Below are 15,302 nucleotides of genomic sequence, written 5' to 3' on the forward strand. Positions count from 1 at the left end.
AAGAATCCTATTTTAATGTGGACTTTCAGTGTGCTTTTAGAGAATTCACTTGTTTTTTTATTTACCATGCCAGAATGTTTCAATATTCTTATGTTGACAAGGTTTTATTTACAATTTTTTTTCTTTATGAAGTTGTGATGGAAATGTATTGCACAAACACAAATATAATAATAATAATAATAATAATAATAATAACTTTATTTATATAGCGCCTTTTAAAAACAAGGTTTACAAAGTGCTTCGACAGACAAGGCAGCAAAACAATAGATGAAAACATTGAAAACAAGACATAATCAAATAAACGGACAAAATAAATAAAATCAAGTGAAATAGATAAACATAAAATACTAAACGAATGTAAGATAAAATAGTAAAACAAAATAAAACGAATCATTAAATATGTCTCAGATTGTATTGACTTACCTACTCTTAAAGCTATAACTTGTTTTAAAGGACTCTTATTTACAATATCAGTCAAAAGTGTGGACACACCTTCTCATTCAATGGTTTTTCTTTATTTTTATTTTTATTTTTTTCTACATTGTAGATTAATATTGAAGACATCCAAACTATGAAGGAACACATGTGGAATTATGTGATAAACAAACTCAAGAATATGTTTTATATTTTTTAGATTCTTCAAAGTAGTTGGATGAGAAGGTGTGTCCAAACTTTTGACTGGTTACTGTATTTGGTTGTTTTTTTTATATATTTTATTGTACATTGTCACATTTCACATTTTTTATTGATGTCTTATAGTGTTTATTGCTATGCACCAATCACCAAGCCAAATTCCTTCTAGGTGCAACCTATTTTTTACTTTAGTAAATCAGACTGAATGAAGAGTTCTGTTCTCAAAATACATCCTAACGCACACAGACGCATCCTGCTCATATATATATATATATATATATATATATATATATATACTATTACTTGTATTTGAAAAGAATCTTTACAGGGCCCCCAACACAAACAAACAAAATTTTTTATGCTATTTTACGTACAATTATGCATTTTAATGGTATTTTTGACTATCATTACTTTGTATATGACAGTATGACATGTACAGTAGGGGAAGATACTCTGAATACAATGGAATTCATTTTGAGTCATTTATTTGCTGCACCACTGATTCTTATTGGAAATAAACTATATAAAAAATATATATAATCATATAATAATAACAATATAACAATAAATAAGGGGGGGGCCCTATATATAAAACAAATAAAGGATATATATAAAATAAAACATGTGTGATATATATAGTTAATAACTTAGTGTCATTATTTTTTCTGTATTATAATTTCATCATCATTAGGGGCCTATCTGGGCCCCCTCCATCATATATATAACACATATATATATATATATATATATACATATGCTCATACAGCAGCAGCGGTCACATGACGTCTAAACAAACTCAAGAATATGTTTTATATTTTTAGATTCTTCAAAGTAGTTGGATGAGAAGGTGTGTCCAAACTTTTGACTGGTTACTGTATTTGGTTGTTTTTTTTATATATTGTACATTGTCACATTTTTCACATTTTTTTATTGATGTCTTATAGTGTTTATTGCTATGCACCAATCACCAAGCCAAATTCCTTCTAGGTGCAACCTATTTTTTACTTTAGTAAATCAGACTGAATGAAGAGTTCTGTTCTCAAAATACATCCTAACGCACACAGACGCATCCTGCTCATATATATACATATATATATATACATATATATATATACATATATACATATATATATATATATATATATATATATATATATATATATATATATATATATATATATATATATATATATATATATATATATATATATATACATATGTCTCATACAGCAGCAGCGGTCACATGACGTCTAAACAAACTCAAGAATATGTTTTATATTTTTTAGATTCTTCAAAGTAGTTGGATGAGAAGGTGTGTCCAAACTTTTGACTGGTTACTGTATTTGGTTGTTTTTTTATATATTTTATTGTACATTGTCACATTTCACATTTTTTTATTGATGTCTTATAGTGTTTATTGCTATGCACCAATCACCAAGCCAAATTCATCTAGGTGCAACCTATTTTTTACTTTAGTAAATCAGACTGAATGAAGAGTTCTGTTCTCAAAATACTGTATATGTATACATACCATATGCTCATACAGCAGCAGTGGTCACATGACGTCTCCTCCGACCACCAGCACAGCAGCAGCAGCAGCAGGAGGCCGTACGGATGCAGTTGCTCCGGGAAGCCGCGTTGGCTCGCTGTCAAACGCGCTGAGCAGGAGGAGCAGAGCAGCACAGGTAGGACCCGGTGGGACCCGGTGGGAGAGACCTGGGACCGGGGAAGGGTTCTGTTCACACTGATGAGAGACCGGTGAGAGACCGGTACACCTGAGTGTAGCTCGCTTGCGGTAGAGCAGACAAAGGAGGAAAGCTCGCCGCTGATAGCCGGGCAGACGACCGGAGGTGAGGAGGTCCACGTTGGAAAATTGTGTGTTTGATCTATACACGTTGTTGCATTTGACACAGGCAATGAAGCAATGTTTGACCGAGAGATTTATGTATATTAAAAAAAAAAAAAAAAAAAAAAAAAATGTTTTTTTCCACTGTAGTTGAGATAGATTTTATGTGGGCTTTATTTTGAAAGTCCTAAGCGGAAGTCGTGTGTAGTAGTTCATTGTAACTTGACATATAAGTGAGGAAACGCCGGGATGCTTTGTTTCCTTATAAACTTCATAAGGAAACAAACACATGTGTGTCTTGATTTAATGTCCACCCTCTCATAATGGCAAATAAACAGAGCAACACAGTAAAATGTACCTTTTAACTGGAAATATACACCTCATACAGTCTTAAGCTTTCATAATTCAGTTCAGCTGTGTGGTTCCCTCTTCAGTGAAGCATCTTCTGTGCTTGTTTATTGTCGAGGTAAATATTGACCTAAGGTGGAGAAACCGAAACCTTCCAACACATCCCTGCATGTCCTTTATAATATAAAGGGTTGTTAAGGGTCTACTAATACAAATGTAATATTGTTTCTGTACATAGACTGGTCCTAAAGTCTCAGAGCTACTGTAGCAGCAGAAATAAGATAAGATAAGATAAGATAATCCTTTATGTACAGTATTACAGCAGCATAGAGAGAGACATTGTAAAAAAAAAAAAAAAAAAAACTGTATTATAAAATATTAGTAAAAGTACTAAACAGGAAATAATTATTAAATAATTAAAAACAAATGAAATAAGATAAAATCCACTATAACTAAAACAATACTGAATATACTGACAGAGTAATTACAGTATTGCAAATGAACTCATCACTGTCCACCCTTTTATTTGTTGTAATGATTTATCCACAGTTTTGCGTAATCTGTTGCATTCATAATGAGGCCTTCCATAACATAGACTTCATTATTATGCTCTATTTTCACTTTACCCACTTTACATTAAGTTACAAGTTGGACTCTCAATGTAACACTCTTTCTCTCCGATCGCAGTAAGCTTTGGTGAAGCTGATACAGTTACACATTTTCCTAGTTAAAACTTGACCTTTCTTGGGAATGTGGCCTGTTGAAGTAGATGAATAGTGTTCCTTATCAGCAGATCTGTCATGTTTACCTTCCACTACCTCCTCCACAGCTGTCACCGTTTCCAAAAAGCCAATTGGTAAGTTTTCAAATGATACAAGATAAAAACATAGAAAACCAGCAGGTCCACACACACACACACACACACACACACATCTGCGCGTGGGGAAGCGTCTGTCGTTGAGTAATGCCATTCATGTCAACAGCAGCGCGTTCTTTTTGAGTCATCGATCTGTCTGTTATCGTCAGAAAAACAGGTGGTGAGTTTGCGCATGCGCAGAGACGCACAGCACTAGCGTCAAACCGTTGTGAAAACTGACACTTGAGTCCGATTCATAGCTCTGCTGTCGGCCTGTAAATCGCACATCTCTGAGCCCTGCCTGGAGGGAGAGCTCACCTCTCTCTGAGCTGATTATCTGCAGGCCAATTGAACAAAATGGTTTAACACACAGAAGTAAAAGTTCAATGTGATCATCCAGAAATCATCAGAAATAAAAACAGACATTGTCTATTACTATATCTCTTGCAAAAAAAACAACAGATGATTCTCTAGTTGTTGTTTTTCTGTCAGTTGACTAGTTTGTTATTACGGAAAAGCCGCTCTTGAGTTTTTATTCAACGTCTATTGATCCCATCCTCTGTTCGTGTTTTGAGCTTTCTGCTTTGTAGTCGTTCATGGCACAGGAAATCCCTCTAACGTTGTGTTCCTCCCCCTCCCTCCCTACCTCTGCGGTTAATGTTTCCACTCCCACTGGCCTTTCTGTCATCTGTTCATTCCAAACCTCTTCCAGGTTTCATGTCATGACCTTTCTTTTACCCGTGTTTGACACATTAGAGATTAGACGCTCCTCTGACTCCCCATCTGGCATTGAGCTCCTCTTATCGCCTCCCATAATGACTTATTACATCTCAATCTGTTGGACAGGTTGTTCCTAAAGTTGCAAGAAGAGGGACCGCAGCGTCCGCGGCCGGGTCCTACGCCGGTCCTCAGACGGCACCATGGCCGCCGCCCACGAGGAATCCAGGAACTTCAACGGCCTCTCGGAGCCCCCCAAGGAGAGCATGCAGCTCAAGAAGGAGATCTCGCTGCTCAACGGGGTCAGCCTGATCGTGGGCAACATGATCGGCTCGGGCATCTTCGTGTCCCCCAAGGGCGTGCTGATCTACAGCGCCTCCTACGGGCTGTCGCTACTCATCTGGGCCATCGGGGGCCTGTTCTCTGTGGTGGGGGCCCTCTGCTACGCCGAGCTGGGCACCACCATCACCAAATCGGGGGCATCGTACGCGTACATCCTGGAGTCCTTCGGCGGCTTCATCGCGTTCATCCGCCTGTGGACGTCTCTGCTGATCATCGAGCCCACGAGCCAGGCCGTCATAGCCATCACGTTCGCCAACTACCTGGTGCAGCCGCTCTTTCCGACGTGCGAGCCGCCGTACGTGGCCTCCAGGGCCATCGCCGCTGCCTGCATATGTAAGTGCTTCTGATCCGCTCCGTCTGATCTAGTTGTTTCCACAACAGCCAGAGCACCTGTGACGCCCTCTCTCTCTCTCTCTCTCTCTCTCTCTCCCCCAGGCCTACTGACATTCATAAACTCCGCCTACGTAAAGTGGGGCACCCGCGTGCAGGACGTTTTCACCTACGCCAAGGTGGCGGCCCTCATCGTCATCATCATTACCGGCATCGTCAAGCTGTGCAAAGGTGAGCGAGGTTCCTCTACAGCGGGCCATGACTGTTAAAAGGAGGTTAAAGGAGAAATCAAAGACGCGGATATGGTCCAGTCAGTCCTTTTAATTGTTTTGTGTCTCTCTTAGGTTACACTGCCAACTTTGAGTCGTCCTTTCAGGGGTCGTCCACCAACCCCGGGGACATTGCACTGGCGCTCTACTCTGCCCTTTTCTCCTACTCCGGCTGGGACACCCTCAACTTTGTCACCGAGGAGATCAAAAACCCAGAGAGGTAAATACTTTTCCGTCTGTGCCCCTTCTTTTTCTGAGCAGCCAGACTAATGACCCAACGTCCTGTTGTTCCAGGAACCTGCCCCTGGCCATCGCCATCTCCATGCCCATCGTCACCGTCATCTACATCCTCACCAACGTGGCCTACTACGCAGTGCTGGACGTCAGTGCCATACTGGCCAGCGACGCCGTGGCAGTGGTGAGTGAAACTAACTCTTAATTACACTAACTAACAAGAGGAGGAGATGGAGAACTGATGCTGCTAAACCGGCTTCCTGTGTTCCGGTTCAGACGTTTGCAGATCACACTCTCGGCGTGATGAGCTGGACCATCCCCATTGCTGTGGCTCTGTCCTGCTACGGAGGCCTGAACGCCTCCATCATAGCTGCGTCCAGGTAGAACACAGTATAAAAAGGATTTTTAGATATCCTGCATAGTCACATTATAGTCTGTCTAATCGCATGTTTGCCGTGTCCAGGTTGTTCTTCGTAGGCTCTCGTGAGGGTCACCTTCCAGACGCCCTGTCCATGATCCACATACAGAGATTCACTCCGATCCCCGCGCTGATCTTCAATGTACGGAAATAGACCGATTGCTTGTTAATTATATTGCATTTTCAATGCATTTGCTAACTTCCGTTTTAAAATAATGTAAACAAAACATATCTGGCAGCTCCAAATATAAAAAATCTAAATAAAACTTCAAAACCCCGTTTTCCTGCTCCCCGCTCTGTCCAGTGCGTCATGTCGCTGATCTACCTGACCGTGGAGGACGTCTTCCAGCTCATCAACTACTACAGCTTCAGCTACTGGTTCTTCATGGGCCTGTCCATCGCCGGACAGATCTACCTCCGCTGGAAGGAGCCCGACAGACCCAGACCCCTCAAGGTGAGACCAGTTCAACTCACCCGAGTGACTCCTGTGTCCAAAGTCCCGTCGTTAAAGCTACCAGCTCACAGTCTCCTCCTCATTTCTCCGCCTACAGCTGTCTCTGTTCTACCCGGTGGTGTTCTGCATGTGCACTGTTTTCCTGGTAGCGGTTCCTCTCTACAGCGACACCCTCAACTCGCTGATCGGCATCGGCATCGCCCTGTCGGGGGTCCCCGTCTACTTCCTGGGCGTCTATCTGCCAGAGTCCAAGCGGCCGCCCTTCATCACCAAGATACTGCGTGAGTTCACCGCCCATCTGAGAGGTAGAACTGGCGCTCCTCAGCCTCTTTCAACCAGCTCACCTGTTGTTGTTGTTGTTGTTGTTGTTGTCATCCCTCTCACTGCAGGTTCTCTGACCCACTCCACCCAGTACACCTGCTACTGCGTTCTGACAGAGATGGACAAAAGTGAATAGCATCCAGCATCCAAAAAGGATTTGGTTGTACTGCTCACCACGTTGAAGCTCTCAGACTCCACTGACTTCGTTTACAACACTGAAAGAGCTGCTGCCTGCAGATTTGATCCTGGTATTTAAAGACATTCAAAGACTCCACCCGTACTGCTGCTCTGCACACTGTGGACACTGTTGACTCTTTCAGTTCTTTAATGACCTCTCATTGTAAAGGGTTTGCCTTGTTAGATCTGCAGGTAATTCCCATATAAGCCTTTAAACAGTACGTGCCTGTGATTTACAAGGGGCTGCTCGTTACCGCAGGGACCTTTTTATAATAAGTACATTTTTATTGTGTGAAACCAAACATATTTTAAATGAAAGACGCGTGCTGAGAACTGAAACATTCAATTCCTGCTGCTATATAAAGGCTTTTAAGTCATCATCTTAATGTTATTGCCTTTAGGTATTATTAATGTCATTGTCCTGAAGTTTTTTTTCTGGTTTTGTATTTAAGGTGGGTTTACTGTCTGCTGAATCCACTCTGCCCTGCATCGTAGGAAGCTGTAGCCTTCCTGTTCTTTGTGTTTGCTTAAATCTGTGTGCAACTTAATAAATGTCTCATTCTTTACAGTGTTCAATGTGACGTACCGTACGCAGAGGTTTTGACGCTACCTACACTCACTTAGCTTAATAAGATGTCACCGGAGTTATTTTCTAATGCGTATTTTTTAGTAGTGTATACGGTTTTAAATCCATGAATGCAACAAGTTCAAAAATGGAGCGGCTGATCTAGATATTTGATGTTAGAAAACTAAATGCAAAGGTAAATACGCACAGGACCGAGGATCATATACAGTTCACTGCTGTAAATAGTTTCATCTTAAATGGCACCTCTCGGTTTCAAACCAGTGCTTCATCTTGAAAAGTACTCTACAGAATGGCTTTATATACTGCTGGGTATTCAAACCTTCAACAATGTATACTAATTTATTGATTTATGTTATATAAACACTGAAAAGTTCTTATGTAATTGTACTGGCCACCGGCCTACCTCATAAAATAACGCGCTGAGAAAACTTAATTTACCAAAACGTGTTGACCCTCGTCTCTATATATGTTCAACCTCCAAAAAGTAAACTAAACAGTTTGTTTTTCATCATGCAGGACAAACTGACACTGAGATATTTAAAGTTTATTTTGAAAGCTTTCTTTTTATACACATCTACATATTTACAAAAAGTTTAATTCACCAAGCATCCAAGAACTTCAAAGGGGAGACCAAACTCGCACACCCACAACAAAAACATAATGCGTCACGCTTTCACATTGTGCCAAAAACCTAACACACACAATTATACCTACACACGCACACGCGCACGCACACACACTACCATGCACAAAATGCAGCCTAAATTGCAAACAGGCGCAGCCCGAGACGTCTCACTGACAGAAGTGTTAACAGCACAAAGCATACAAGGCATACCACGCTAATGTGCAACATTTTTTTTTTTTAAACGCACGTCCACATTGAACAGACACCCACACACAAATTCACTCCACCACAATAAAAAAAAAAAAAAAAAAAAGACACTCTGGATCTTTCTGGAAATAACCCCTACTCCTTCACCGTCTGTGTGGGAGAGAAAGGGATGTATACTGATATATGTATGCAGTTTCATGAACAATTAGTGGTTGACAACCTTTGTGGCAGACATTTTGAATACATTCCCATGTAAAAATGATCTTTTATGTATATTGTTTTTTTAGTGTTGACTTAAAGGAATGCTTCACCCACAAAAATCACCATTGAATTCTTGAGGAAACTTTGTTTCATGTTAAGTTTTTCCTCAAGAATTAAAAGGTAATGCGATGCGAGTAGTTGATATGTAAATGGTTATTTTGGGGGGAAATGTTCCTTTAAAAAAGGACAGGACGTTCTGGGTCAATTCAAATTGACATTCCTTAAATCTGATTAGTTGCTACACTTTAAAAACGGGATTTCACTTATGTGCCTTTCTAGCAGTTGTTGTGCCTTCACTCCCGCCCACACAGAGGTCTATGGAGAATGGTGTCATCAGTGGAGGGGGCATTGGGAAGATCCACTGACAGCTTTGGGTTAAACGGACGGATCAATCGGAATTGTATTTGTCTCCGTCATCATCCTCGTCATCATTGTCAGCGTCCCCGCGGGGGCCCAGCTCATGCAGCACTTCTGTCTGGTAGAGGCCCCAGCTCCTCCGGCTGTACGAGTGCTCCTCCTCCAAGTAACCTGCACAACACGGGGGATGGGAGGCAGCCAATGAGTGACAGCAAGGACTGAGATCAGTAGCGAATACTTGGAAAGGTGGCGATGCTAAAATGACACACCCACATCATTAAAGTGCAGTCACTTATTTTCTTGGATTCCTGGAGAGTTCTAGTCTTATGAGATGCATGTAGACTAATCCGACACGTTGTTCACAGAGCACTCCTGTCTACAGTTCATGCTCCATTTGGATCATATTTTGGGGAAAAGGAAAACCGTGTGCACGCTTCTGATGAGTCAGAATTATGTCATTTCATCTTGTTCTCAATGGAAAACACCATGAGCTCAAGCAAAGATGGACATGAGACACCGAGACAAGTTAAGCTTGGGACAAACCAGAAACCTAGCTAAATAAATGAACAGAATTTCTACCATTGTCTTGTATTTAACACTTATATCTGCAGTACACCGCAGACTTTAAACAGGCCCTATTATGCTATTCTCCGGGTGCATATTTTTATCTGAAGTTACAGTTACAACATGTTTACATGCGTTAATGCTCATAGTCCTCCTTGTTTTTCTCATCCTGGCTGTCCTGCAGCACCTCTTCTCACCCTCTCTCTGAAATGCTCCGTTGTAGCGCTTGACTCCTCCCTCCAGAAAGTAAAGTCTGCCCTGATTGGTCAGCTAGCCCGCTCTGTTGTGATTGGTCAACGTTTCAAATTTCAAAAAACTCTTCCTCCAGAGCTTCAGCTCCATCTCTCTCTTTTGTTGTTTGAGGGCCAAACTATCTGGAAGGAGTTTGACGTCGCTTCCGTTACATTATGATCTCATAAAGTTACTGAAGTGAGGGAGAGAATTCAATGGAGCCGTTTCAGGTAGCTCAGGAGCTTCTGAGGGGGAGGGTAACTCCTTTTAGGCGTGGACTTCAGGTTTTACACTCTACGGACCTTTTACATGTACAAAAATATATATAACACACTAAAGAAGAAGGAAAAAGTGGAAAATCATAATAGGGCCACTTTAACAACCAATACATTGCCAAATAAAGAAACATAAACGTACCAGCGTAGCGCTCCTCTCTATCGCTGTCTGCATCACTCTCCTCATCAGGGTAGTCATTCCTCCAGTTGCCTTCCTCGTTCTCATCATCATCGTCTTCATAAACCTCCTCTTCATGAACCACAAGGTCCGGCACCTGGGATAAACAACAACTCATTTATCTTGAAGCCTTGTTTTCGCTGGTTCATTAATGGTGTTATCGTCTTGGGAGAGATTGTTTGTAATAATCATAAAGGATATAAAAATGTAAGTGAACATAAACCCTAGGTAACACTTTGTACTACCATACTGAGTACTCTAATGTAGGATACTCTTAAGTTTCTTGTTGGGAATATTTTTTTTAGCCAAATATTAAAATGCAAACAAAATGCAGGGGCATGCAATTTAATCAAGACCAGCTGCACGGGAGCTTACACGAGTGTGAAGCTTCCCCCCCATGTCTAATCTTTACTTCCCCCGTGTCTTCATTCACTCACTCCGATTCCAGCACTCATTCATCTGTCCGTTCCATCCATCCACACACACCAGTTCTCCCTCGTCGGCATAGGCCCTGACGGACAGGATATCCTGGATCCAGCCGGGCGTGACCGTCTCCTGATAGTAAAGGTCGTAGACGTAGTCATTGTACGGCCCGCGGGCCAAATACGGAAGATTACTCCTTCCTGTCGTAGACGTAGTCATCTTCCTGCTCCCGGTGCTGCTCCCCCTGCCTCTCTCCGGTTATGCTCAGGCGCTCCCGCAGCATCTTGGTGCTGTTGCACAGGATCATTTCCGGGTCTGAGGACACCGTCTTTGTAAAAGAAAAAGAAAAGAAAAGTAGAGCAAGAGAATAAATCAATACCAAGCTGTTCATAGTGGCAATGTTGACTAATGCCATGATTTATATCCTCTGAACAGCTTAACAAAGGCAGTCCACACATACCCTATACAATAAGGAGCTAAACAACTGAAAGATTTGTGGACCTTATGTCACAAGCACACAGATCATTTGTATTCTAACAGTACGTCAACAGTAAATAAAAAATTTCAATGTTTACTTTTGATCCTGTTGAAGACTTTGATAAAAACAAGTCAAAAAATGATGTTCTCTGGATTTGTGGCAATGATGAGAGAGGGTTAGGGATGTAAATAAAAAGTGTTACAGCAGACAGGTAACATAGACACAGGACAACATGTCAGAAATAGTTTTGGACGAAGTGCATCAACTTTAGTATATCCCGTCCCCTCCCCTCCCCGGCCAGGCATGCTGGTAGTCAGCCCTGACCCACGTGAAAATGTGATCAACACCCACTCAGTAGAAGAGCTGAGTATTGTCCCACACATACACACCAATAGCAATACTTTGAGTTTGGCACTCCCGTTAATCACAGTACTTTTACACTTATTGCAAGTCGCTTTGGATAAAAGCATCTGCTAAATGACTGTAATGTAATGTAACGTAATGCACTTTCTAAATTTCACTGCAATAATTAACCCCTTTTTACAAAAAAAGAAAAAGGCATTTAATCTTTGTCAGGATGGGAACTATGTTGTTAGAATTGTATTATACGACGACTCGTCAATACTGCTATTTGGTTCCTTTTAACTGCTGTGCAAGAAAGAGGAGAAATTCAACACAGAATGAACATGAATGTCATTCTACTGGTACAGGAGGAGGGCAGGGTTGCGCTAAAAACTCTTTAGATAGAACTAGCTTTCATTTTTTGTTTTATCATAGAAACATGAGATTCACCCAGCAAGTTTGGTCAGGCTATGGAAAATAGTTCCATAGAATAGAAATTCCCTATTTTCCATTAAGGGTTTCATTCTCTCCGTCTTGTGAAAGTGTTTTACTTCAATTCAATTTATTTGTATAGCATAAAAATCTCAAAATCTGTACACATATGACATTCTCTGGCCCGGGACCCTCCCATCGGCAGAGGGAAAACTCCCTAGTAAAAACTTTAACGGCGGAATACAGGAAGAAACAGAGGATGGACAGAAGTGCAATAGATGTCATGTGTACAGAATGAACAACAATAGAGTTACAAAACAATGAATAACAATGTTTTAATCTGTTGATTGATGTTTTTGTAAAGGTGTATATCCATTAGTTTCTGAAAAAAAGCAAATCAGGCAATCTTTTTCCTCCAAAAATTGTGGCCAGCTCTAAAGAATCCTATTTGAAGTATGATTCTAATATGGAGTAAGATCATTTATGCCATGGCAGACAAAACAAACCTAATAATACTCATAACCCAGCTACAGTAACTCACCTTGTTTTTGTCCTTGTCCTCTACATCCTCATGGACGAGATCAACCACCTGGAATGCTCCAAGACCCAGACATGTGTCCTTCTCTTCCCCGGATTCCCCTGCGCTCTCTGAGGCGTCTGTGTCCAGGCTGGGCTGCTCGGCCGGGGCCGCCAGGCCTGCACGGTGGCTGGACAGTATCCTGTAGCGCTCCTCCCGTCGGGTGCTCCACTTGCTGCTGCGCAGGTCCCCCGAGATCCGCTGAGAACTGGCCGCAGAGGGGCGCAGTGCGTGGGCCAAGCGAGGCCGAGCCAGAGCCTGTCGCACCTGGGTCTGCACCGGAGCATCCTGGGGAGGAGGAGGAGGAGGAGGAGGAGGAAAAGGTGGAGGTTTATATGGGAATGACATTGGAAATAAATAAATAAAATAAATAATATAATATATAATAATAATATAATAATAAATATATATAATTGTATTTTATATTATATATATATATATAATAATAATAATAATATAATTATAAATAATTGTATTTTATATTATATAAATATAATATAATAATATATTTATAAATATATATAATTTATATTATATATATATATATAATAATAATATAATATATATAATTGTATTTTATATATATATATATATATATATATATAATATATATATATAAAAAACTCTAATAATATATATAATAATAATATAATAATAAATATATATAATTTTATATATATATAATATATATATAATAATAATATAATAATAAATATATATAATTTATATATTATATATATATAATAATATAATAATAATATTATATAATATATAAATAATATATATTTTATATTATATATATAATAATAAATATATAATATATTTATAAATATATATAAATTTTATATTATATATATATAAAAATAATAATATATATATAATATATCATTTTATATATATTATATATATAATAATAAATATATATAATTGTATTTTATATTATATATATAATAATAATAATAATATAATTATAAATAATTGTATTTTATATTATATATATAATAATAAATATAATAATATATTTATAAATATATATAATTTTATATTATATATATATAATAATAAATATATATATATTGTATTTTATATTATATATATATATATATAATAATATATATATATATAAAAACTCTAATAATATATATAATAATATAATAATAATAATAAATTTTATATATAATATATATTAATATATAATAATAAATATATATAATTTTATTTTGTATTATACATGTATATAATATAATAATATACTATAATAATAAATAATAAATGAGTGTCATGCTAACAACAACTAGCACAGAAGCTGCGTTGTTTTCCCGTCAACCACCGCAGTGGACGCGGCCACATGAGAGCCAACGCGACCCTCACTACGGGTCTACCGGGGCTCTCCTCCTCCTCCTCCCTCCTCCTCCTCCTCTGCGGGTCGTCGCCGCTCGGGCCTCTCTCTCACCTGAGTCGCCACAGTCGCCACGAGTTTGAAGACAGAGTTTTCCACCTGGGCCTCGCTGGGCTCCGGCACCGGGTCGCCCGAGACCTGCGACGTCTCCGGCCGGATGCGTTTACAGGCGAGCAGCAGCGCGTCCGCGGGGTCGGTCCCGCGTTTCCTCTTGACCCGCAGGATCGTCGTGTTCGGGTCCATGTTGTCCGTCTGTCTGGGCCGTGTGTCTGACGCAGGGAGGAGGCACAGCGGACAGCTCCGCCTTTATTTCCGGGTATCGCACACGAAGACTGGGGAAGGGTCTTACTGCGCATGTGCGGCGGCCCACACCGAGCACTGACGTCACCGTCTCAAGCGTCACAGCAAATGAGAGTCATAAGCAGGGGCGCCGAAAAGGGGGGTAAAGGAGACGGATTCTAGGGGCCCATGATGGAGGGGGGCCCAGAGAGGCCCCTAATGATGATGAAATTATAATACAGAAAAAATAATGACACTAAGTTATTAACTAACATATAATCACACATGTTTTTTCTTTCACAAATATGGTAATGATAGTCAAAAATACCATTAAAATGCATAATTGTATGTAAAATAGCATCAAAAAATTTTGCCGCTGTGTTGGGGGCCCTGTAAAGATTCTTTTCATGGGGCCCAAAATCCCTAGCGGCGCCCCTGGTCATAAGTAGACAATTTCGCAAGAAATGTTGACTGTGTGGCTGCTACTGCCCGAAGACGTTGCATATATGAACAGTTCTGAGACAGCTGTATCAATGGGGTTCATTCATTTTCCCTATTTTCATGGCTATAATTCTACTGTAATAATTGCTGCTGTTATTATAAGTAGTCTTATTATATGAATCATTTATGTCATATACATTGAATGTGTTGTATCTCTGTTATGCTGCTCATTCTGTACACATGACATCTATTGCATTCTGTCCATCCTGGGAGAAGGATCCCTCCTCTGTCGTTCTCCCAGAGGTTTCTTCCTTTTTTCTCCCTGTTAAAGGGGTTTTTTAGGGGAGTTTTTCCTGTGACGATGTGAGGGAAGGACAGAGGATGTCGCATGTGTACAGATTGTAAAGCCCTCTGAGGCAAATTTGTAATTTGTGATTCTGGGCTATACAAAATAAACTGAATTGAATTGAATTTAGGGTTAGTTTGGGGTTCATTTGAGGTACATTTGAATAAAAAAAAAGCAAGTCCAATCGCATAAATAATACAATTCCGCAGAAAATGCGTTGGAATGCTGCAGTCACAGAGCATTGCTGAAAATGTGGAAGTTTCAAATTGACTTTCCTCGAAAAGCCAAGAACTGTACTGTTGAAAAAACCTGGTAGTTGAAATGTAAAACTGTCAGAGATGTAAGCTGAACTGCAT

The 15,302-nt window shown here is 39.9% G+C and overlaps 2 protein-coding genes across 3 annotated transcripts; one reads left to right on the top strand and one right to left on the bottom strand.

Moving 5' to 3' along the window:
* The first annotated feature begins 2,223 nt into the window (after positions 1 to 2,223).
* Positions 2,224 to 7,493, top strand: slc7a6 (solute carrier family 7 member 6). 2 transcript variants are annotated; one of them, XM_054610197.1, is made up of 10 exons: positions 2,224 to 2,318; positions 4,530 to 5,075; positions 5,178 to 5,303; positions 5,417 to 5,561; positions 5,636 to 5,759; positions 5,852 to 5,955; positions 6,039 to 6,135; positions 6,298 to 6,447; positions 6,545 to 6,728; positions 6,837 to 7,493. In XM_054610197.1, exons 2-10 carry the CDS (start codon positions 4,604 to 4,606, stop codon positions 6,902 to 6,904), a joined length of 1,470 nt encoding a protein of 489 aa, XP_054466172.1. In that variant the 5' UTR covers positions 2,224 to 2,318; positions 4,530 to 4,603; the 3' UTR covers positions 6,905 to 7,493. The 2 variants fall into 2 exon arrangements, with proteins under 2 accessions (XP_054466172.1, XP_054466181.1); XM_054610206.1 differs by lacking the exon at positions 2,224 to 2,318 and adding an exon at positions 2,415 to 2,483.
* Positions 7,494 to 8,065: 572 nt separating this feature from the next.
* Positions 8,066 to 14,189, bottom strand: slc7a6os (solute carrier family 7 member 6 opposite strand). The gene is made up of 6 exons (XM_054614678.1): positions 13,935 to 14,189; positions 12,446 to 12,769; positions 10,855 to 10,980; positions 10,716 to 10,796; positions 10,194 to 10,326; positions 8,066 to 9,152 (listed from the first exon to the last, which is right to left on the bottom strand). Exons 1-6 carry the CDS (start codon positions 14,121 to 14,123, stop codon positions 9,013 to 9,015), a joined length of 993 nt encoding a protein of 330 aa, XP_054470653.1. The 5' UTR covers positions 14,124 to 14,189; the 3' UTR covers positions 8,066 to 9,012.
* Positions 14,190 to 15,302: the final 1,113 nt, after the last annotated feature.

Source organism: Anoplopoma fimbria, chromosome 2 (assembly GCF_027596085.1).
Source record: "Anoplopoma fimbria isolate UVic2021 breed Golden Eagle Sablefish chromosome 2, Afim_UVic_2022, whole genome shotgun sequence".
Classification (NCBI taxonomy): domain Eukaryota; kingdom Metazoa; phylum Chordata; class Actinopteri; order Perciformes; family Anoplopomatidae; genus Anoplopoma; species Anoplopoma fimbria.